The sequence below is a fragment of the Cydia strobilella genome, chromosome 7 (genome assembly GCF_947568885.1).
Source record: "Cydia strobilella chromosome 7, ilCydStro3.1, whole genome shotgun sequence".
Lineage (NCBI taxonomy): Eukaryota > Metazoa > Arthropoda > Insecta > Lepidoptera > Tortricidae > Cydia > Cydia strobilella.
The window spans coordinates 7,514,255-7,537,753 of NC_086047.1; the positions used below are offsets into that span (position 1 = coordinate 7,514,255).

At 38.0% G+C, this 23,499-nt stretch overlaps 2 protein-coding genes across 3 annotated transcripts; one reads left to right on the plus strand and one right to left on the minus strand.

Annotated features, from left to right (window-relative positions):
• Positions 1 to 1,663: 1,663 nt before the first annotated feature.
• On the plus strand, positions 1,664 to 19,213 carry LOC134743111 (lambda-crystallin homolog). Its single transcript, XM_063676442.1, has 6 exons — positions 1,664 to 1,831; positions 3,437 to 3,624; positions 16,206 to 16,396; positions 16,681 to 16,856; positions 17,932 to 18,096; positions 18,926 to 19,213. The coding sequence occupies exons 1-6, from the start codon at positions 1,794 to 1,796 to the stop codon at positions 19,128 to 19,130; spliced, it is 963 nt and encodes a 320-aa protein (XP_063532512.1). The 5' UTR covers positions 1,664 to 1,793; the 3' UTR covers positions 19,131 to 19,213.
• Positions 6,695 to 13,355, minus strand: LOC134743104 (glutamine synthetase 2 cytoplasmic-like). 2 transcript variants are annotated; one of them, XM_063676430.1, is made up of 7 exons: positions 13,247 to 13,355; positions 11,587 to 11,644; positions 10,230 to 10,427; positions 7,990 to 8,368; positions 7,654 to 7,911; positions 7,415 to 7,554; positions 6,695 to 6,905 (listed from the first exon to the last, which is right to left on the minus strand). In XM_063676430.1, the coding sequence occupies exons 2-7, from the start codon at positions 11,612 to 11,614 to the stop codon at positions 6,757 to 6,759; spliced, it is 1,152 nt and encodes a 383-aa protein (XP_063532500.1). In that variant the 5' UTR covers positions 11,615 to 11,644; positions 13,247 to 13,355; the 3' UTR covers positions 6,695 to 6,756. The 2 variants fall into 2 exon arrangements, with proteins under 2 accessions (XP_063532500.1, XP_063532501.1); XM_063676431.1 differs by lacking the exon at positions 13,247 to 13,355 and adding an exon at positions 12,736 to 12,789.
• Positions 19,214 to 23,499: the final 4,286 nt, after the last annotated feature.

Sequence of the window (23,499 nt, forward strand, 5' to 3'; positions counted from 1 at the left end):
CGTCATAAAGTGTTAACATAAATTATTATATGTGGTTGATCATGTTGATCAATATGTGAACCATGCCTGAGAAAGGGTTAATTCCCATTACACTCTTCTCACGAGCAAAGAGAACATAAACCGCTACGTTCTAATTACGAGTGATGTCTTACCTAAGTATATTTTGTCCTACAGTGAGGTGGGAAAACCAATTCAACATCGTTCTTCTCTATTTAGTAGGCAGCCTCACCTTTTGTAACATTATAGTTATTTCTTTAATTGGCTACCTCCTTAGTTTCTTTATCTGCTTTAGAACAAGGTGTTTTACTTGTGCATATGTTATAAGCTATTAAGGTAGTTTTGATCTCGATATCATCTAAATTGAAACTGTCTTTTTGTTATTACTTGTTATTTATGTAGGGTTGACGTCCAAATATGTATACTATTCTGCACATTTGTCTGTGTTGTAAAATCAATCTAACTAGATTTTGTTTTGGGGGAAAGTTGGTGTCGTTCAAATATTTTCATTGCATTTTAAGACAAAGTGAAAAAGTATAGGGACAAATATTTTACGTCTATAACATTTTAAACTCTCGCGTTTTCTTTTACGTCTTCTTTACATAATATTTACTTGAATATGTGAGTGAGTAGGTACCTACTTATATTGGTGTGAATTTTCACATTTATTAATTTGTATTGACTGTTATGTAACATATTTACTTTTTTTTTTTACTGTGGATCTGATGGTATGCTTTTTTTGGTTAATAAAATTTTGAGAGGTTTTTTTTTACTTGTTTAGAACATGACGTTTTATTTGTTTTAACTTAAATAGCCCTTGACGTTACACAAATAAATAATTGTTATTATTTTGATTACAGTACAACACTCATAAAAAAAATTACGTAGATATAACATAATTTAATTAAGTAGGATGGTACAAAATAAAGTCGTTATGATAAATGTATCTTTACTTTTTTTACCTATAGTTTAACCAAAGTTTCTTTTGTAAAACCTATTGATAATTTAATTACTTGCCTAGTGATTGTTTAACATTGCGTCCTACACACATTCTACATAAATTTCAAATAAAAGTAAGATAAACATTATTTATTTAGTCTGTTATAATTTTAGACCTGAGAAAAGAAACCGGCCAAGTGCGAGTCGGACTCGCGCACCGAGGGTTCCGTACTTTTTAGTATTTGTGTTATAGCGGCAACAGAAATACATCATCTGTGAAAATTTCAACTGTCTAGCTATCACGGTTCATGAGATACAGCCTGGTGACAGACAGACGGACAGCGGAGTCTTAGTAATAGGGTCCCGTTTTTACCCTTTAGGTACGGAACCCTAAAAACATCTTCAAGTAAGTAAGCAATATTTCTTATCTAAAATATGAATATTGACCATGTCTGGCAATCATATACCTGGTATTACAAATTATTGTTATACAAAAAATGTTATTGGGGAAAAAATATATTTATATTTATAAAACATTTAAATTTAAATATATTTAAACGTCAAACTTCTATGAAATTATGACGTATAAATAATACTTTCACTGCGTATGCGATCAAAATAGTTGCACTTTTCTTGGTCTAACTCTACACTGCCAATTAAAACTCGAGAGCTGATAAGTACATCATGATCAATATTACATAATAACAATGGCTGTAACGTAGCGTAATCAAAGTCAAGTGAAGTTAAAACGATAAATAGTTTAGTTAAGTGTTTTAATAGAACTGTAAAAAGCAGCCAACCAGCCATCTCATTTGGTATCATTCGTAGCACTGCAGTGGTACTGGACGGACGCAGACATGGCACCTAGGTCAGAAAAAGTTGGCATTGTGGGCAGGTAAGGCTGTTATTTATTCATTAAGTTTCTTGTTTGCTATTCGCAGATTTTATCCTTGAGTATTTTGTTGAAATGAGATTAAGATGATGTAAAAGATTGCTAAACAGGAAAATGTAACATGTTACATTATGTAAACATTAAAATGATCAGAAACCTACATTCTTAAATATTAGTAAATTCATAGTAAGTTTATACTTTTGTGTGAATTATTGCTGACATGACATGACATGAGTTGTAAATTCAAAAGAAGTTGAAAGTTAATTTAGTTTAATATTTTCGTAGGTAAATAATTATTTATGACAGAAACACGAATTGTCTATTTAAGTTTTATCACAGCTTGAAAACAAAACACAAAACACCTGTCCATTAAGTAGGTAGGTACCTATACATATAACTTATTATTGTTTTTGCAACAGGTGTTACCTATCTACACCTAGTATAATTATGTGTTGGTATGGTCAGCAGGTATGATGTTACTCGTATGCTGTGACCAAGTAAATAAGTATTGTTCTCGTAAAATATCGTATGTAACAAGTTATTATGCTAATTAGTTTAGCGCTTTCCAGGCATCCTAATCCTAATAATTGGTAGCCTTAACCTATGAATAAGCGCAACTAGCGCAAGCACTTGTTTTTACAAAAGCGACTGCCATCTGACGGTTTTTTCATCAAGTTTCGCTGCTTAGTCAATAATTATTTGGTTGAAATACTTTGTCAAAACAAAGTACCTACTTAAAAATGTCAAAGTTTTCCTCAGACAATAAGAGCTTGTCTTGTATCGGATCTTGTTTGGAATATTTTTCTGAACCGAACACAATTAGGTATCATATCATATCATATCATAATGTCACAAGTCAAGACTTAATTGCCATTGATAACGTATCGTACGATCTTGACCTTAGTGGACCATAATATTATGTGGAGTCAACCCATGATGTTATCTTTAGTCAAATGTGAAATATATATACATATACATACACTTTTGCATCAATTCTATATGAATCTTTTTAGTTTGAAATATATCGCTTGCATACCTACGGCAGATGCTTAAAACATAACGATCTGATAAAATTAGTGTACTTACCTCTACCTATTAATTATAATGTGATGATGATCACTGCATTGCGCCAGTAATAATAATAATAATAAATAAATTATTTATTTGGCAGGCAAGAAACCCAATTTTTACAATTTACAAAAAAAAAAAAAAAAAAATACAGTGCAAAATACTAAAACTTACAACCTAAAACAATGAAATAAAACATTTACAAACTTATGGTCTAAAGATGGCCGTTCTCGGACCGGTGCAGTTTACGCCAATGTTTGTTAAATTCGTCACTGTAGTCTTTAGCTACCAGTGAGTAATACTCGTAAATTATTAGATTTGGAGTTTTCTTTTAAGCGGGTGTACTTACACTTACCGGCACTATTTTCATACTAAGAACCTGCACTCAGCCGCAAAATTGCATGGCCAAATATGAATAAATTCATGAAATAATGAGTCCATTCAATTTTTGCAGCTCACTGTACCGAGAACTGACCTCCTATTGCATGTTATTAGAGGACAAGTACCTAAGTGTAACAAACAATTTCTTATGTATTACAGCGGCCTCATCGGAAGGTCATGGGCGATGCTGTTCGCGTCTGTCGGCTACCAGGTGACCGTGTTCGACATCATCCCGAAACAAGTGACGGACGCCCTTGCTGACATCAAGCAGCAAATGAAGACCTTGGAGAAGGAGGGTCTTCTCCGGGGTACACTTAATGCTGATCAACAGTATGCGTGCATTAAAGGTTAGTCATGTCACGGGTGTTTTAGGTACGTCAAGCTCCGTGATTGTTGAGCCATTTAGGGTCCCACCTAAATTTGTTTTTCAATACCTACGCTATGGAATGTCTAATTTAGCTAGAACCATAAATGGCTCAACAATCACGGAGCGTGACTGTACCTATGGGAAAGATAGCTGGACTATGAATATACCTATTACATGCCTTTTACTTTGACTAGTGTGATATGGACTTTATTTAGCAATAAAAAATAGCAAGCGAATAGAACAAATCAAATCGAAGGTCGCGCGAACCCCGGCGCGAACTCTAGAGCAGAGCATGAAAAATTAAAAGAAATTATAACGAATGGCAGATTAATTTACAAAACCTTTACTCGCTCTATTTTCTTCGTATACTTAACAATTTTAAAAATAAACAGCGGGTTCGTGTGACTCTTAAAGTTGGTTTAAAGTTTATGACTAGAGCACGACAAGGTTTCATCACAATCCTTGAAAAATAACAAACGTGATTCTACTACTGAAAGTCGCAACACCTTTACTTTGGAACTAAATGATAAAAATAAACATTAACCAATAGCCTAAAAACACATCCCCTCTTGCATTATACATTCATTACAAAAACTTTTCGACCATAACTGATACATACTAATAGTAAAGACTTAATTCCAGCAACGGACGCTGTTATCTGCCACCGCCGTATTTGTATCTAAGCTAAAGACAGTAGAAACATTTACACTATTACATATAGGACGGGATAGCAAACCCGGTTAAGTAGGTAAGTTACTACAAACAAAACACTAAGAAAACATTTGATCAATGTGATAAGTTGATAGTGCCAGTGCGTTATATAAGTGATATTTCTATCTAGTCATTGCTTTACATAACTTGTATTTCGAGTAGACATATATATACAGGGTGGAAACAATTAACGGGCCCTGGAGGGAGAGTGCCTTAAAACTTTAGACTAGCTCATTTTACTTAAAGGAAACATTATTTTAAAAAGAAACAAAACTGCATTCAAAGATTGTTCTTTTTATTTTATTTTATTTCGCTTGTCTAAAAATACATATTCTTAAGTATTAAATATTCGGTTTTTTGTACGACAAACGAGTGTAAGACCTAATGTTTCTTGAAGAAATGTTATCATTAACATTAACTGTATAGACTAGTAGAATGAAATAGCGAGTGTTTAATTTTTTGAATTTTTTGTCAGTTCGATTCCCGGGCAAGACAAGCGAATTTAAAAAAATCTTTGAATGCAGTTTTGTTTCTTTTTAAAAATAAAATAATGTTTCCTTTAAGTAAAATGAGCTAACTTAAGGTTTTATTTAAGTCACTTTACCTCCAGGGCCCATAATTTTTTTCCACACTGTATAATACCTACTTAAGATGTTTGTTTTATTCACCTGATTTTATTTTTACGTTGTAGATTGGCATACATGGATTGTTTACATACTCGTATAATACCTACCACTCTGACATTAGATTTAAACTAGTACTTACATAGGTATAAAAAAGTTAATCAAGATTTTGCTGAAAATTTAAAGATACTAAATAGGTATTATGAAACGAAAATACTTTGTTAGAAACCTTTCCTTTTATTTTGTTAGATCCTAAGCAGTCTGGCGATAAAGCGTGCGACTTTCAAACGGTCGGGTTTGGATTGGATTTGGATCCTGGCTGATGGCAGGCCGTTTTGTGATAATGCTGGTAACTATAAATTGTAGAGTTTAGAGTTACCGCATAATAGTACGGTGCGTGCTAGCATACATTTACTTGAGCTGTCAAAATCAAAGAACGAGTTTTTCTTATTAGACTGCAGCAACATATCCGAACGCGCATAATTATATTGCTGTCGCTTGCACAGTGTCATTGACCGCCGTTATCCTGGGCAGATACCGGACTTTATGTTAGTAACAGAATGAGGACAAAACGAAAAATAATGGTTTTAAGAGCCAGTACCTCGTAAGTGAGTGTAGTGAGGGTTACTTGGAATATCCCGCGCTGTACGGGCCCGCAGTTTCTTCTTTTGATCTTATAATTAATTACGCGCGTGTGATACCTAGAGATAGTAACAGGCGGCGGGCCGCTGTACGAAATTCTGCTCCTTGCGTGCGTGCATCTGTGCTTAGCGTTCTTACATTACCTACAAAAAATTGTAGAAAATAAATTTATTGAGGGAGCCACTGAGTTTCAACAGGCAACACATGATGCAAACATCCATAGTATGGATGGTATAGAAAGGATGCCAATCTCTTATGGCAGAATTGTTGCAAAAGTGACCGCTTTCAGCTTTAAATAATATAATCTCTCCGGTGGTGCTAGTTAGGCTCTGGGACATGAGTATAACATGAACCATATAAGGCAACAAATAACTCGACCAAGTTACGTAGGTTGTTTTTGGTAGTATTTCGGTGTATGGTGGCGCCGCCTAATTACTGTTTTTTGATGGACACTTTTCATAGATATAGAGATTTGGCTCCTTTATATAGTCTCCATGATCCATAGGCCTTCTGTGGCTTAACATTTGAAGTTTGCCGTAATTGGCGTTATATAATATTGCCTCTAAACTTTACAATAGATAAATTCATAGGAAAAATTCGAATAAAGCCCTTAATTATTAAATTTTAACTCTTTTTTTTCTCGCTCCAACGTGGCTCATAAATTGTATTTCATTTAAATAGTACTTTTCAAATACTCATAATATGTCGGTCTATCTCGTACATAAGTACATGAGTAGGTACCTACTTACTTTCCGGCGTTAGCACCTCAGCAGTGACGGTGCAACAGTAACTGTCGTCCAGGACACGCGTTATCCGGATGCTACTGCGGCTGCCCACACCTTGACAGGATGTGTTATTTCAATGGGGCACAAAGGGGTCTAGCTATTAGATTTCGCGCTATGCCAAATGGTCTTAGAATATCTTCCCTAACTTCTGATTATTGACATTTCATTTCAAGACTGAATAAAGGAATACTTACAGTCAGCTAGGAGTCCCAGTTGGAGGGTAGCCGTCTATCCTCTAGGTAGCCCTGCAACTCTTTCGCGACCGCATGGGGTATTCGGATATAAAATATTTATTTTGCTGGAAATTTATTAAAAATAAATGCATTTATCACATGTAGCGTTCATTCGCTTTTATTCGTTGAGGATGCAGGTGCGCAGAAGCGCGTCGATGACGGCGTAGGGGTCGCAGTTGGAGGCCGGCCGTCTGTCCTCCAGGTAGCCCTTCCCCTCCTCCGCGACCGCGCGCGGTATCCGGATACTGCAGCTGCGGCTGGCCACACCTGAGGACATGACACATGACGTCACTGATATAATATTCATATCATGTCGCAGGCAATTAGAGAGGGCAAATGACAGGCACATTAGGCTTTAAATAAGTATTATGACTTTATGAGACTATACGGTGTAATGTAAGAGCGAGAGCCTAATAGCGCTAAGGCGCGCGACTTTCATACCGGAGATCAAGTTTCTAGAAACTTACGTACGAAACATTTGATGTTTACCAGTCGCTTTTCAGTGAAGGAAAAATCCGTGAGGAAACTGGACTAATCCCATTGAAGCCCAGTTTCCTCTCTGGGTTTGAAAGTCAGATGGCAATCGCATTCGTAAAAACTAGTGTCTGTGCTCATTCTTGGGATTAAGTGTCTGAGACCTCAGGTTGCCTGTGGTGTGCCGGTGTGGAATAATGTCGGGACAACGCTAACAGGAAGATGATAATGACGAGAACCCACATTGATACACAAAACATTATATAAATAAATAGATGCAATAAATCAATAATACAACGTACCTGAGCTAAACTCGTTTATGCTGGCGGTTTCGTATTGACCAGTCAACCTTCTCGCATTATCCTTTCCTCCGCGTGGGTCGTACACCTTGATATGCTTCATGTGTGTTTTCGAAAGCTTTTCTATCGCGTTGTTGATTTCGCTGCAAGCATTATCACACGTTAAATTCTATCGGGGTTGTTTTGAGACGAGTACAAGGTTAAAATGGCAATAGTAGCGTGTAAAACTTTCAAAAACTTACACAATGCCGTTTGGCTGTCTCATCTTTTTAGTAGAGAAGTTGGTATGCGCTCCCGAGCCGTTCCAGTCCTGCACAGGCTTAGGGTCGAAACTGACGATGACTCCGTGTTCCTCGGCAAGGCGGTGCAGGATGTAGCGCGCCATCCACATATCGTCACCGGCGCTCACGCCCACAGACGGACCTACTTGGAACTCCCACTGCGAGGGCATCGCCTCGGCGTTCGTGCCAGCGATAGGTACGCCTGCATAAAGACAGCATCTATACAAAGAAACGCATTGGTTAAAGAAAAATTTAGCTTTGTTATAGTTTTTTTGACGATTAAATGAATATAGTTACCGGTAATGTGAATCTACGAGATCTCTGGCGAAAACTTTGTTGGAGCCAACACCGCAGTAGTAGGGGCCTTGTGGTGGGGGGAAGCCGCCCGGGGGCCATCCGAAAGGCCTCAGATCCGCGTCGAGGAGAATATATTCCTGCTCGATGCCGAACCACGGCTCCTCGTCTTCGCATTTATTCGCAGCTTCCTGGCACTTGACGCGATGGTTGGTGGCGGTGGGCTCCATGTTGTACTTGTACGTGTCGCACATGACCAGCACGTGGTTGCCGCGGCGGAACGGGTCCTTGTACAGAGCGCGCGGCACCAGGAATGTGTCCGAGTTGTCACAACTGTCTGACTGCCCCGTGGAGCTGCCATCGAAGTTCCAAACAGGCAAATCTGTAATTGTAAATTTGTAATCTGTACTTACTTGGGTACCTACAATCAAACATCAGATACTTATCAACCTATGGTTTGATTCTAAAGCTCGCTCAACTACTTAAATCACTCTTTATGTAGTGTCATGTCAAGGTTAGTCACAAATGTCTCAATCTGTTATTGAGGTATATGCATTATGTATTGTCTACAATAAGAGTAGTTAAAAAAAAGTGATTCGGCATTTCTAGATAATTATTTTCTAGGATTTTATGCATATACTCGTACTTCTAGGTATGCATAGATAAGATTAGCTAACTATAGTGCGAAGCACGTTCGACGTCAAGCTACGTATAGGGTGGTTTCTGGGTGGTTTCAATTAAGCTTATACTACTTGACGTCATCGTTACGCCATCGACAAAACAGTTCAGAATAATAGATGACAGTAAATAATGAATGAAGTGGGTACGTGAAACCTTTCAAGCACTTATCAAAGCTTTTATTTTGGCGTTTGCACATTTCCACATCTTTTGGCGGGAGAACAACAAATATTTTATTGTGTTACCTATTTACATGCTTGTGAAGCAATTAAGAACAGAAAACTTTATCCACCGTCGCCGTAGTCTAGGATATAATTTTAAATAATTAATGTCATTACCGGGTCTAACGCGATTATATTTACGTTACGTTTAGTACACATAATTAAAATCCGGTAATGACTTTAATTATGTGTACAAAACGCGAGTTTAGTGTTAATTTTAAATACATAGGTATATACTTTAAATGCAATAACTGCAATGATCTTTAATTTAAAAAAAGCCGGACAAGTGCGAGTCTGACTCGCCCACCGAGGGTTCCGTACTTTTTAGTATTTGTTGTTATAGCGGCAACAGAAATACATCACCTGTGAAAATTTCAACTGTCTAGCTATCACGGTTCATGAGATACAGCCTGGTGACAGACAGACGGACAGACGGACAGGCCAGACGGACAGCGGAGTCTTAGTAATTGGATCCCGTTTTTACCCTTTGGGTACGGAACTCTAAAAACACAAGGACGAGTTTGGTTACTAGGCACACCTCAGTCAAAGTTTACAAGTGAAAATTTAGACGCTCGCTCGATATCCAGATAAACATTAGTACCTACATACTATCAACAAAACTGCCTAACTACTGAAAATTGGACTTTAGGTACGTCTTTCCTTGCAATAATGTTTACGAGTTCGCTGATAACAGTGTGTGCGATTGTTATGGACAATGGTACATGGTACACACAGTTATCTGCTAATTCTGATCAGATAAGTTGGATATCTATGTGGACAAGGGTAGAAGCGCTGCATGATAGCCTAGCTAGCGGTAAGGGCGTGCGACTTTCAATACGGAGGTCAGGAGGAGAAGTTTTTTGGAATTTATGTACGATATATAATTTGATTATTTATTATTATTGGGGTCGGGCCTTTGAGTGCCACGTCGATCAAGCAGTGATCTATTGTGACGGCCTTTTAAAGCCCGTTTAACTAAATGCCCGTTGAATCCAGTAAGTTCCATTTTCTTTGGGCCGTAATGTTCTGTACCTCATAGGGTTACATGCCGCCCTAAGTAGGTACTTCTTTTTGACATTAGTGTTCCAAAGAATCCAAAGTTGCTTACTACTCGTTTTTACGTGAAGGAAAACTGGACTAATTCCAATTAGTCTAGTTTTCTCTCTAGGTTGGAAGTTCAGATGGTAGTCGCTTTCGTAAAAACTAGTTCATGCCTATCTACTTAAACCAATTCTTAGGATTAGTTGCCAAAACTGAGCGGCCCCCATGAGCCGTGGCAAAAAGCCGACACAACGCTAGGATGACGATGGGTTTGTGTTTGTATTGTAATGTTACTTAACTAACCTTTAACAACTTTCGGTATAAAGTTGACGGTGCGGTCCTTACACCGCATGTGTTCGCCCGTGCCGTCAATCCAGATGTAGGTGGCAAGCACCATGTCTCCCGGCAGCGGGAGGTCCTTGTACCGGTTCAGCAGGGTTTTGGAGAGCAGCGCGTTAGGAGAGTTCTTCAGTACGGGACCCGATAGTATCTTGGGGTTGTCTATGATGATAAAAACTGTTAGTACGTTCATTCTTGTCACATATTGCGACAATTGCGGCTTTTATTTAATCATACGTTCGCGATCATTAACCAGAGCATCTAAGGGTGGTCCAATTTCTTTGTCCAATGTGTATTTCGAATCTCACATTTTGGTTAGTGAGAGAGTGAGACGCAATACACATTGGACCAAGATATTGGATCACTATTGGATAGATGGAATACCAACCTAAGACCTATCATAGAAATCACACAGCAGGTTCATCCTACCTATACATATATGTTTGAATAAATAACTAACAGCACACTCAGTACAGGTTACAGTACAAAATCCATCCATACTAATATTATAATCCATACTAATCCATACTAATATTATAAATGCGAAAGTCTGTCTGTCTGTCTGTCTGTCTGTCTGTGTGTGTTTCCTCATCACGCTTAAACCGCTGAATCGATTTAGATGAAATCTGGCATAGAGATAGGTTGAGTCCCTGAGAAGGACATAGGATAGTTTTTAACCCGAAAATCATCCCTTAAGAAAGTAAAAAGCGGGGTGGAATTGAGATAATTAACGAAGTGCCTGCTAATTTGTGTGCATAATATGCTCAAATTTAGATTGCTATGAAATTTTTTCCAGGCGCTATTCTTACTCTAGCTGCGGTTACTAAGTCCACGCAGACGAAGTCGCGGGCAAAAGCTAGTACTTAATATTATAAATGCGAAGTGTGTCTGTCTGTCTGTTACTTCTTCACGCTTAAACCGCTGAACCGATTTAGTTGAAATTTGGTATACAGATAATTTGAGCCCGGTGAAGGACATATGATACTTTTTATCCCAGAACTCACCCCTCAAGGGGCTGAAAAGGGGGGTGGAGACTTGTATGGGGAATCAATAACCGCTGAACCGATTTAGATGAAGCTTGGTATGGGGATAGTTTGAGCTGTGGGAAGGATATAGAAAAAAATTATCCCCGAAATCATCCCTAAATGGTGTAAAAAATGATGTGGAAATTTATAGAGTGGACCAAATTGGGGGTGAAATAAAGAATGGATTTAATAGCAGATGTTTAAAAATTAAGGTACAAAATTACTAATTCCAAGCAGACGAAGTCGCGGGCAAAATCTATATAGTTGTCACTTGTCTATAATAGAAACAAAATTACCTTGCACTTTTGTCTTAGTGTCACTCATTTTGCTGTCCTGTAACTGTTTTTAAACGACCTGTAACGAAAAATTTTAAATTGGCTACTTTACTATCAGCTTCTTTTTTTTTCATCACACTCGCGCAATAAATGTGAAATTGCACGCAGGCTTAGCGGGAAAAAGCGTTTTCCCTAGGGAGTTATGAAGTTTCTACTAATTATAATTAACAGTTTTTTGTCTCAATACTTCATTTTTGTATCGCAAGTGTGATGGAAAACATTGCGTGTAACTCGGGGCGTAATAATATTGCAAACTCGAGTCTATAAATCGCTCCGGCTAGCCGTCGCGATTTAACTATACTCTCGTTTGCAATATTTAACTCACACCCCATGTTGCACAATGTACTATAAAACTCGCAAAACGATTTGCTAATATGGAATTTATATGAAAACGTGTATAGTGACGTCACGGTCAACTCACCTACTTTTTATATTTCAATCCGATTTATTAAATACTATAAATTGTGTTTAAAAATAACGAGTAAGTATCTATGTTTTTATAATAATTATCTGGTGTTTTATTTCGTGCATAGTGTGAAATAATTAATTTTAAGTAGAGGAAACATCCAAATTAAAAAATTTATGAAATAATGTAGCCCAAAATGAGTCGCGAAATAAATTTCACTCATTAATATTTTATTCGTTTTCTGAATATCACTTGTAGACCAACAAACATAAAAATATGATTAAATGACTAACGATGTAAGGTACACACACTACATCTATTATCCTTGACATTTGGAAAATACACAGTTGGTGTTGGTAGGTATTTTTACATAGAAGTCAAAAAACCAGTGAACACAGCTGTCAAGGCTCGTTGTGAATAACATCTTAATATAGGTATTCACACTCATTTATTCATAACATCATAACATCATAACATAATTATGACATTCTAAAGTTTCAAAATATTAGGTTTTGCATACTAAATGTTACAAATGAAAATTTATGTGATAAATTAAAATTACCTAGTGACGTATTGAGAATACGGTTTGTTCAACGGTTGGAAATAATTCTAAATAAGAGTATGACCCGAACACTTCAACCAACTTTAACATCGAATAGGTAATTGTAACGTTATAAACGGGTGACATTGGAGTATTTATTTACCTTAGGTAAGTCCACCTTCACTGACTATTAGGTATCTGTCGTTTTGACAGTTTTAAATGGGATCTACCAACACATCACATTGAGCAGCGATCTACCCTCTTTCTGGTTCATTTTACGCATAGTGTCACCGACTACTGAGAGCCTACCGCGAACCGCGTTCGACGTTTTTCCTCCCTGTCACACTTACGTACGAATTTACAAGTGCGACAGAGAAGCAACATGTCGGACGTGGTTCGCGGTAGGCCCTCTGTACCCAATGTCACTTATGTTAGAACTTGGTCACTCGCGATTTTCTGCAGATAACGCTTAAAATTATTCAACTTTACGTAATCTTGGTGGGTGCTATTGCTATTTTGAACTTGGAAACAGTGAGACTTAACTGGCCGCTGGCACAGGCACAAAACGTAAAGGTGTTTTCAGAGTGGCAGTTAAAGCGAAGCGCCATGTAGTAATTTTAACCCCTCTCAAAGCAAAGTTATGACTGCAAAATATTTGTTTACAGAAACAATACCTTAAAGCTTAAGCTTCGTTTATGTTGATGCAAAAAGCGATCGGAACGTGTATGTTTCACTATGAGATGAGCGTGCGTTGCGCGTTCTGCTCGTCGTGCACTTACGGATTGACTGATCGTCGTGCGATCGCTGCGCTGGTGAATATATGCGCGCGCAAAGTTAGGCGGTCGTCACACTGCAGCCTCAGTATCCGGTGTGATAACCATACCCCCCGAAAGTAAGTAAAGAGTTACTCTAGAAAGGAAAAGAGTTTAGGCCTACAAAACTAAGTCGCCTAAATTCGCCTTTATTTACCTTTGCGTTAGGTAACAGAATTCTACAACAATAAGTTATACTGGAGTTGGGAAATAAGTTTCACGAGTAGGTAGTTACAATTTTAATAAGTATGTAAAAATTTGGAAATGAAGGCGATGTTTGGATATTTTTTTCTGCTGCTCTAGAAAGTATCATTTGATACGTACAACTCTTACTAACTTTAGTAACGAAGTTTGATAGTAAAATTCAATGTTGATACATTATTTGGGCGGAATGGGGTTGGCAACTGTCAAAGGTTTGCAGAGATGGAGCCATCATAGCTTGCCCCTTTTTCTTTAAAAAAACAAAAATTTGACACAATTCTAGGGATTGACAGGGCAAGCTATGCTGGCGCCATCTGCTAATTATTTCGACCGGCCAACCCCATTGGACGTAGAAGGCAAAGTTAGGGCGCCTTACGCGCCTTACGGTAAATATTTTTTCCCAATCTTGTTTTCAATGGAGTGCTCCACTGATAACAGGGTTATGGTGATAACCGCGTTATGATTAGCAGTATGACGACTTTTTTATACACCCTGCCTGTGGGGGGTATACTCTTGCGTAATTTAACGCTGCGTCTTACGTAAGCGAACAACTAGCGAACGCGAAGCGAAGCGGTGCGGCCCGGCGCGGCGGAATACTATTACCAAAGATAGATATAACTCCGTAATAGATGGATACAGTCTAAGGAAAAAACGTGCCTCGAAAATCACGAAAATTTGACTCTCGATCAGATGGCGCCACTAGTTTTGGCCTACACTCGTATAGAGGGCGTTGACTGTTTCGTTTGTTATTTATAATTTTAACGCATACCAGTGAAAGAACGTGGGTCAAAATCATATAAAAATAATTAATGCAAATAAAAAAATAATTTATCCATATTTAAATACATTTTAACGTATTTTTTAAATCTTCAATTTTAGTTTTAAAGTATGTCGATAGATGGCAGTGAATTTACAGTGGTTACAAAATTTACTATGACAGTACCGCTCTAGTATAAGTTACTCTATGCTATTACTTATTCTGTGGCGGCGGGCCCACGGCGTTCGCGTTCGCAACGAGATCGCCCACGTAGGACACCTCTATTATATGTTGGGGTAATACCGACATACACTGCTAAAATGTCTTACTTTGGAATTACCGTCCTCGAATAAAAATAATGGAACGAAATAATTACAATAAAAACAGAATTATTGCAGTCATAAAAATGTAAAGTTTGACAATCACTGCTGTATTTTCTTGAATGCGGTACAATAAAGATGTAATAAAACCAGAATAAAACAATTTTTGATCAGCACATCCTGCCCTAATAGGCATAGAAACAATAAGTATTACCTATAACCAGAATATGGCGCCCGGGGTAGTCACCATATTTGCGCCCCCTGATGACTGACAAAAGTTTCCCTGCTGCTGCCTTTTGCCCATTTTGCCCCCCCCCCCCCCCCGTTAGATGGAGCCCGAGGCACTTGCCCCCTCTGCCCCCCACCCCTAGATACGCCACTGCCTATAACTATGACTAGATTCTTATGACCTATCATGCAGCATGCAATAATAATAAAGTTCCGACCTTATACTACATTTTACTAAATTTAATAAATATGCGGCATATAGTCTAAAAATTCTTTCAAAGAGTAAAAAGCATTTAAATGAGTAAAGTTCGGATTGTTGCTTTCCGATCTTTACCTGCAAGGGATCGGAAATCGATCTACAGCGTCCTAGGTCTGTTTTGATTGGATTGATTTAAAGATAAACGTTTAAAACGAAATTTTACATCAACTGAATCACAAAAACGACCAGTTTTATCACAATACACGATAGAAATTACAGGGCGAAGTCCGGATGGCCAGAAAAATGACCAAAATTACCTTTTGCTCTCTTTAGTTGCGCCTAGATAGCACACGTCCGACGTCCGACATCACTGAGCGGCAGAGGGACACTGGCGGCCGAGGAGGCGCAATGAAATGGCGTCTTGCACATATTGTCATAATTAAGACAAAAAGCCTTCCCCCACATCCGGTATTATCCCAACATACCTTAGGTATCAAAGGATTAATTCACCTCGCGCCGCTTCGCTTCGCTTCGCGTTCGCGTGTTGTTCGCCTACGTAGTGTACCTACCGCATTTGAGACAATCATTATATGAAAAACAGTTCCTAAACCTCCTTTAATTTTAATTTGCATTAATTAATGACAAACTAGTTTCATCATAATATGTATGTTTTGTTATTGTTATTGATATGATCGCGAATAACAAAGATTGTGTTCAAAATATCGTTCGACGGAAAAATACTTATAATAGGTAACTTCTAAAAATAAATTTTGCATGACTTATCTTCGGCGTTATCGGTTACCAACTTATCACTAAGTAGGTAGGTAACATCTAAAGTAATTACAAAAGGAACATCGATACATTATTCACATTCAGCAATTATTGCGTTATTATTGTAAGTAAGTATATGTCAAAGTTCTGATGATGATCACGTAACAACAAGCAAAACAAAATATCCGTGAGATGCCTACTAACTTATTAAAGATATTAAAACGGGTAACTCGCGTTTTTAAGTCGAAATCTTAAATTTTAGCCTTGTTAAGTATTGGTATGTAAATCGAAGAGCGAAATATAAATGTTAGTACCTTTAATCAAAATGATTTCGACTAATTACAGGGTCATCGGACCTTGGCGCGACCGTAAAGAACGCCGTGTTCGTCCAAGAGTGCGTGCCCGAAAACCTGGAGCTGAAGAAGAAGTTGTACGTGGACCTGGACAAGCTGGTGGACGACAACACCGTGCTGTCCAGTTCCACTAGCTGCATCCTGCCTTCCAAGTTCTCGGAGGGCTTGAAACACAAAGCTCAGGTAAACCCTCCTCTTCCGCTCCACGTTGACGCTGGCATATTGAACTGCCATTAATTTTCGAAAATATACCTATAAGTATTTAGCGTTTGCGGATCGATTCTGCCATTATCAGGCTTATTTGTGGTTTTGGACCCGGGACCATCGGCTTCATAGGCCCCTGCGTGGTCTGGTGGCCTGTCTGGTCTAGTGGGTAGTGACCCTTCACTACCCACTAGACCAGACGGGTCGTATTTTACATATTGTCTTTTGACCGTTTCTATAATTCTTACAAAATATGCTTACAGGTGATTGTGTCACACCCCGTCAACCCACCCTACTATGTGCCGCTGGTGGAAGTCGTCCCAGCGCCGTGGACGCGGCCCGACGTTGTGGCCCGCACGAAGGCCATCATGCTCGAGATCGGCCAGGAGCCCGTGGTGCTGGGCAGAGAGATCGACGGCTTTATTCTTAACCGCATCCAGTTAGTACCTACAACCGATTTGAAAATTAAATTAATGCTTAAGGGCTTACCGCCAGAACCGAAAATCTAAAATGCAAGAGCGACAGAGATAGATAACGAATAGTTGATGTTCGATGATCGCGGTAGACGCTTATTAGCTGTATCATTAGGTCAGAAGTAGCCAATAAAGTACCTTTGTGTATATCAGTGGCAAAGCGTATACCCACTGTATTCTGGCCAATAAATAATTGAAATTAAATAAATAGTTAAGAACATTGCTGACCCAAATGGCTGCAATTTAATACTCCCGATAACGTCTTGGACCGGTTTTGGGCGATGTTATTAGTCACAACCAGAAATAAGGCTCCAGTATCCTTAACTTTCGGCTGCAGTAGGCACATTTTTTAGGGTTCCGTACCTCAAAAGGAAGAAACGGAACCCTTATAGGATCACTCGTGCGTCTGTCTGTCTGTCTGTCTGTCCGTCTGTCACAGCCTATTTTCTCCGAAACTACTGGACCAATTAAGTTGAAATTTGGTACACATATGTAAGTTTGTGACCCAAACTTTTGGCCACTTTTGGGGGGTAAATGAGAAAATTAAAAATAAAGTTTGTCAAACTATATCGTGTTACATATCAAATGAAAGAGCTCATTGTGAGAATCTCAAATATATTTTTTATATAATTTTAGGATAAACAGTTCAGAAGTTATTCAAGAAAATAGGCAAAAAATTACCATCCCCCCCTTTATCTCCGAAACTACTGGGAGTACTGGGTCAAAAAAATAGAAAAAAATATACAAAGTAGATCTTTACCTATAGATCACCGGAAAACCTATTAGAAATGTGCAGTCAAGTCGAGTCGGACTTAATTACTTAGTTTTTGATCCGACATTTTAAAGACATTTCGGAACCCTTGGAACGCGAGTCCGACTCGCACTTGGCCGGTTTTTTTCTTTTTGTGTAGGTGTAGCCTATGTAATACCAAACAATATCTGCGAAATGATCTTTTATCTAAAAAATCTTTTTATATCGTAGCGTTGTTTTTGCATACCAAAATTAAGCTTTAATGCCTACCACCTATAAACAATTTTCAGATACGCGATTCTCAACGAGGTGTGGCGTCTGGTGAAAGACGACGTGGTGAACGTGGAAGACGTGGATAAGGTCATCTCGGAGGGCCTGGGCATGCGCTACGCCTTCCTCGGCTCGCTAGAGACCGCGCACTTGAACGCTGAGGGCATGGCCAACTACATCGAAAGGTAATTCTGAACGAGGTGTGGCTGCTGAAAGATAATGTGGTAAAGGTAAAGACGTGGATAAGGTCATCTCGGAGGGCCTGGGCTTACGCTACGCCTTTCTCGGCTCATTGAAGTCGGCGCACGGCGCACTTGAACGCTGAGGCCATGGCGAATTATTTAGATTGAAAGGTAATGCTGAACGAGGTGTGTCTGCTGAAAGATGATGTGGTAAAGGTAAAGGCGTGGATGAGGTCATCTCGGAGGGCCTGGACTTACGCTACGCCTTTCTCGGCTCGTTGAAGCCAGCGCACTTGAACGCTGAGGCCATGGCGAATTATTTACATTGAAAGGTAATTCTGAACGAGGTACGGCGACAGCCTTAAAATTAGAATAGAATAGAAACACTTTATTGACAAACTGTGTACAGAAGATGACATTTATACAAGAACATTGTTCCAACAGTTACAAATGTAACATGCAAATTATGTCTTAAACTAATTAGTTAGGTACTATATACCTAGACCTAATTACTTAAGGCCACAATTTACACATGGGTGTATAAGGCGAAAAGCAGCTATCGCCAGGCCCCACGCGGACAAAGTTATTGAAGAACAGGTAGATGCCTATTAGGTAGGTATATAAGCAAAAAAATAAAGAAAACATATCTAGCTGTGTCTTGTGTAAACATTCCTTTTCTCCGAAGGCAGAAAACAACAAACGCCTGTTATAATGATATGAGCAATAATTGTAAATATCAAACAAAATGCCTTGTACTAATATATATGGTAATAAATTAGATATGTCCCTGATAAATCTGTAGACTTGTTTTAACTATGTTTCCAATTCCCAGATACGGCGAAACCATCTACAACGTAAGCAACACCATGGGCCCTACTCCTCGCATGACACAATGCCCAAGTGCCGCCTCCATCTGCCAGCAACTCAACCAGCTCGTGCCCTTGGACCGGCTGCAGGAGCGGCGCGCGTACCGTGATGCTGCCCTCACCCGTCTCTCCATATTAAAGAAAGAATTGAAGAACACTTACAAACGCTGAATCTAAATAATTTTAGCCTGTTCATATTATCTCCTTGATATTTTGAATAGGTATACAAACGTGTACAAATACTATGTGAAAAATGATACTTTGTAATAAATATTCTGTGAAATTTGATGTATAGTCTGTCGAACAACTTCGTCAGTAGAAACAGGCGCGAAATTCAAATTTTCTATGGGACGATACCCCTTCGCGCCTACATTTTTCAATTTGCCGCTTTTTTCTACTGACAAACAACATATTTAGCTCTTTTTTAATTGGATTTAAAAAACGGTACCCATCTACTGGTATAAATTAAAATCTTTCCTTGGTTTGCTGTACTTACAGACTGATGTTAACTTTCATAGATACCTTCATTTTTGATCTTTGACATCACCATATATTTTATTTTCATTTTGGGCTCGTGAGGTCCAGCACAAGTTTGCCTCCGGTGCAACACCAGTCTTCTAAATCTAAACAAATAAATTTTCATCATGAGCATACATTTATTAAGTAAAAACTGGATTTAAGAAAACGTGCCGAGTGGGAAGTGGGGGCTACCGTTTGCATGTCCTTCTCCACAACTTGCGAGTTGCGAGTGACATGAAGTTATTAGGCACGAAATCACTTAACTAAGCAATTGTAATTCTAAATGGAGATTTAAAGATAGATATAGGTAAAAAGGGTAAAAATAATATCCTAGTAATCCTAGTCCATTTGTCCTCAACAAGTAACAAGTTCTGTAAAAAAAGTCAATTATGAATGTTTATGAAATTAGAAAGGAAGGTTGAGAACATAGACATAGTATATACAAGTGGTTATAGACGTGCCACCGAGCGACCGGGGGTAAGAGAAAGAACATTCATATAAAATTTGGGCAGCATGGTATTTTTTCTCTTTCACTCTTATAAATTTAGGTATTTCGCCATCGCCACCTATGATGCCACCCGGTCGGTGATAAGGACAAAGCATGGCACTATTTTCTCTTTCCTCTTATAGGAATCGCAATAAGACTATCTTTCTCTATCAAAGAGTGTCAGGCCCTTGGTTGAGAAGCATAATATACCTAGAGTTAGACCAAGAAAAGTCTGCAGAGATTTTTACAGCACACGCAGTGCCAGTGTTAATTATACGTCATAAATTCATAGAAGTTTGACGTTTAAAATAACACCTACACTGCGTGTGCTGTCAAAATCTCTGCAGACTTATCTTGGTTTAACTCTAGCATTACATATATGTGTATGGACGGTACAGAGAGGACGATAATCTCTTATAGCAGAACTATTGCAAAAGTGACCAGCTTTCAGCTGTAAATAATAGTTCCTAATCTCTCCGGTGGCGCTAGTTAGGCTCTGGGACATGAGTATAACATGAACCATATAAGGCAACAAATAAGCCGACCAAATTACGTAGGTTGTTTTTGGTAGTATTTCGGTGTATGGTGGCGCCGCCTAATTACTGTTTTTTGATGGACACTTTTCATACATAGAGATTTGGCTCCTTTATATAGTCTCCATGATAGATGTGCTATACGCGTGCGGGCGTGCGCCCCTGAGGAACACAACATACGCAACGCGATAAAATTCAAAACACGTTTTATCATTCCTGACAACATACCAAAAACAACCTACGTAATTTGGTCGGGTTCATTGCTACCCACCATAAAAACTGTGGGCAACAAAAAACATCTACGTCACTAAGGACTTTTTAGAAGTAGGCAGAAAAGAAAAATGAGACTGGAAAGAAAGAGTGATGAACAAACAAGGACAAACAATAATAGCGCCTTCTCTGCTATTCTTACTGCAAGTTTCATAAGAGCATCTCGTTCGGTCAAATGGGGGAGGGGCCATTTCCTCTCTATATTATTGTACCTCTATGTTGAGAAGGTTCTCGGCAGTGCCAAATTCCCGCCCAAAACGGTCAAGGTCATCTTCTCAGAATAAGTTAAGAAATTAAGGGCTTATTACACTTTGCTAAATTTATTCTTTATTCTTTATTGTATTGCAGTCATGTTCATAATACATTAGGTGTTACAGTTTGAGGATGGTAGGTACATGACACCCTGCCAGGGCACAAAATTACATGCATCCATGAATCTAGTATAACTGGATCGGTCATGAGGAGTGGGGGAAAATGACCGAACGGGATAGTCTTATGTATCTTTCAGTAGGAGTAGCAGAGAAAGCGCTGTTATTGTTTGTCCTTGTCATAGTTTCACTTTTCCACCGCTGCCACAACCGAGGTTGTGGCAAACAAATAAGTACGTGAGATGTCATGTTTGTTCGTTGCTTGTTTAATTATCGTTGTTTTGTATGAAATTGTGCTTTCTCTTATGAAATATAGTGATGGTTAGCGTTTTGAATGCTTGAACTTTGATAAAATACTGGTGAATTGTTCTGTAATCGGCTGTAATAGCCGCTCTGAGCAAAAATATGAGATCATAACCTTTCACACGTAAGTACGGTATTTTACACCTTCCCCTTAACGCAATATGTGAGAATAACATCGTAAAATTACGTTACACTCAAAGCAATGTAGAATCAAACGATTTCAATAAAAATATCACAATTATTTACGCAAATTAACAAAACATTATTTGTAAAATTATCCGCCCAAATTACGTAGGTAGGTAAGAGTCTGAGGTCAGCCATTTTTAAACTTCTTCTTAATTTAGCTGCATAACAATCATGTTAGGGATACCAGATGAAAATATCATAATTTTATGGGTAATTTTGACCTCGACGTTTTTTCTTACTTCTAAATCCAAAAAATAAATAAACAAATGTTGTGAAGATTAAATGTGGTGTACATTAATTGGTGTGATTGCGATTTGTGATTTCTTTAAATTAAAACCCATAATACATTTTATTTTACGTTTTATTTACTAAACATGTTTAGTTTTGTACCACCTGCGCGAATTATAGGAGGTATTTCATTGTTTATACGCCTAAAAAGAACGGCCCATTGACATTTTATTTAACAATTTTTTAATACCGTCAAACAAGCTAACTTTGCCTCCAGGGTAATCGCCCCAACGTGATATCAAATATTGGGGTAATTTTTACCAATATGGTATCCCCACGTTTATGACGTCATCTATGTCTATCCCTTACGGGCGCACGCGTATAGCTGGTCTATGTAATGCTAGGTCTATGTATTTGTATGAGATGCATGCATAGACCTATGCATCTCATACAAATAGCAATAAAATCTATATTTATAACTTTATATTTTATCGACGTTTATGCAACGTTAAATGTAAAGTTCGTTTAGAAAATTAGTAAAATAATAAAATAATGATGCTAAATATTAAATGTCCAGGTTAATTTATAAATAGATTTAAATAATGTGAAACAATATAGTCAATATTAATTGACTATATGTCATTTTAGAAAATGCATAAATGTCAATAAATGTTTACAATAATATTTCAATAAAATTTAATTAATTCAATTTGGGTAAGTACATAGCATTATTTCAGTGTTTGGTCATTTAGAAATTCGTCTATTGTCTAATATGCTTTCTCTAGAAGAAGCTTTTTAAGCGTATTTTTAAACAGTTTACCATTCGGTTCCTGTTTTATACTGTCGGGTAGTTTATTTGTGATTCTAATACATTGATAATAAGTGACTTTAGTGACTAACAAGAGGGACGCCGCTATACGTGAGAAACGATAGGATGTATCTCTTATCGCGTCTCACGTATAGCGGCGTCCCTCTTGTTAGTCATTAAATTTAGCAAAGTGTAATAAGCCTTTTACTACACGCACATATAGTTAGTCAAGCAAATCTTGTCAGTAAAAAATGGCGGCAAATTTAAAAAATGTAGGCGCGAAGTTATCGACCCATAGAAAATTTTAATTTCGCGCCTTTTTCTACTGACAGATTTGCTTGACTAACTCAGAATAATGACTAAATTATTCTGAGGACTAACTATATTATATTAACGTGAACGAACGTTATTTAAAATTTTACATGCCTCTGAAGCCATTAAGAGAAAAAAAATTGCACGCAGACGGTGAAATATAGTCGGTCAAACCAAACTGTCAGTAAATAAGAACAAAAAAACTATACTCATCCTTTTCTTTTGGGTGCTAGTACTAGTATAAGACAAAGATAGTATGATTCTCTCTGAAACGACAGTATTTTGACAAACTATATGTGGCTTAAACAGTCCGATACGAATGTTACTAGTCCATAGACTATAGAGTAATACGTAAATAGTTGAGAATAAAAGTGCCTTAACTACTTATTCATATTACGCTACACTCGATCTTGTCGCTTTGTTTTACAGTACTTTTTTGTAAAATAATGGAGTTAGTTACGTTCTTGACAGATTTAACTCCGTAAGAACTGTCATATTTCATTCATTCATCTTGCATTCATCATTC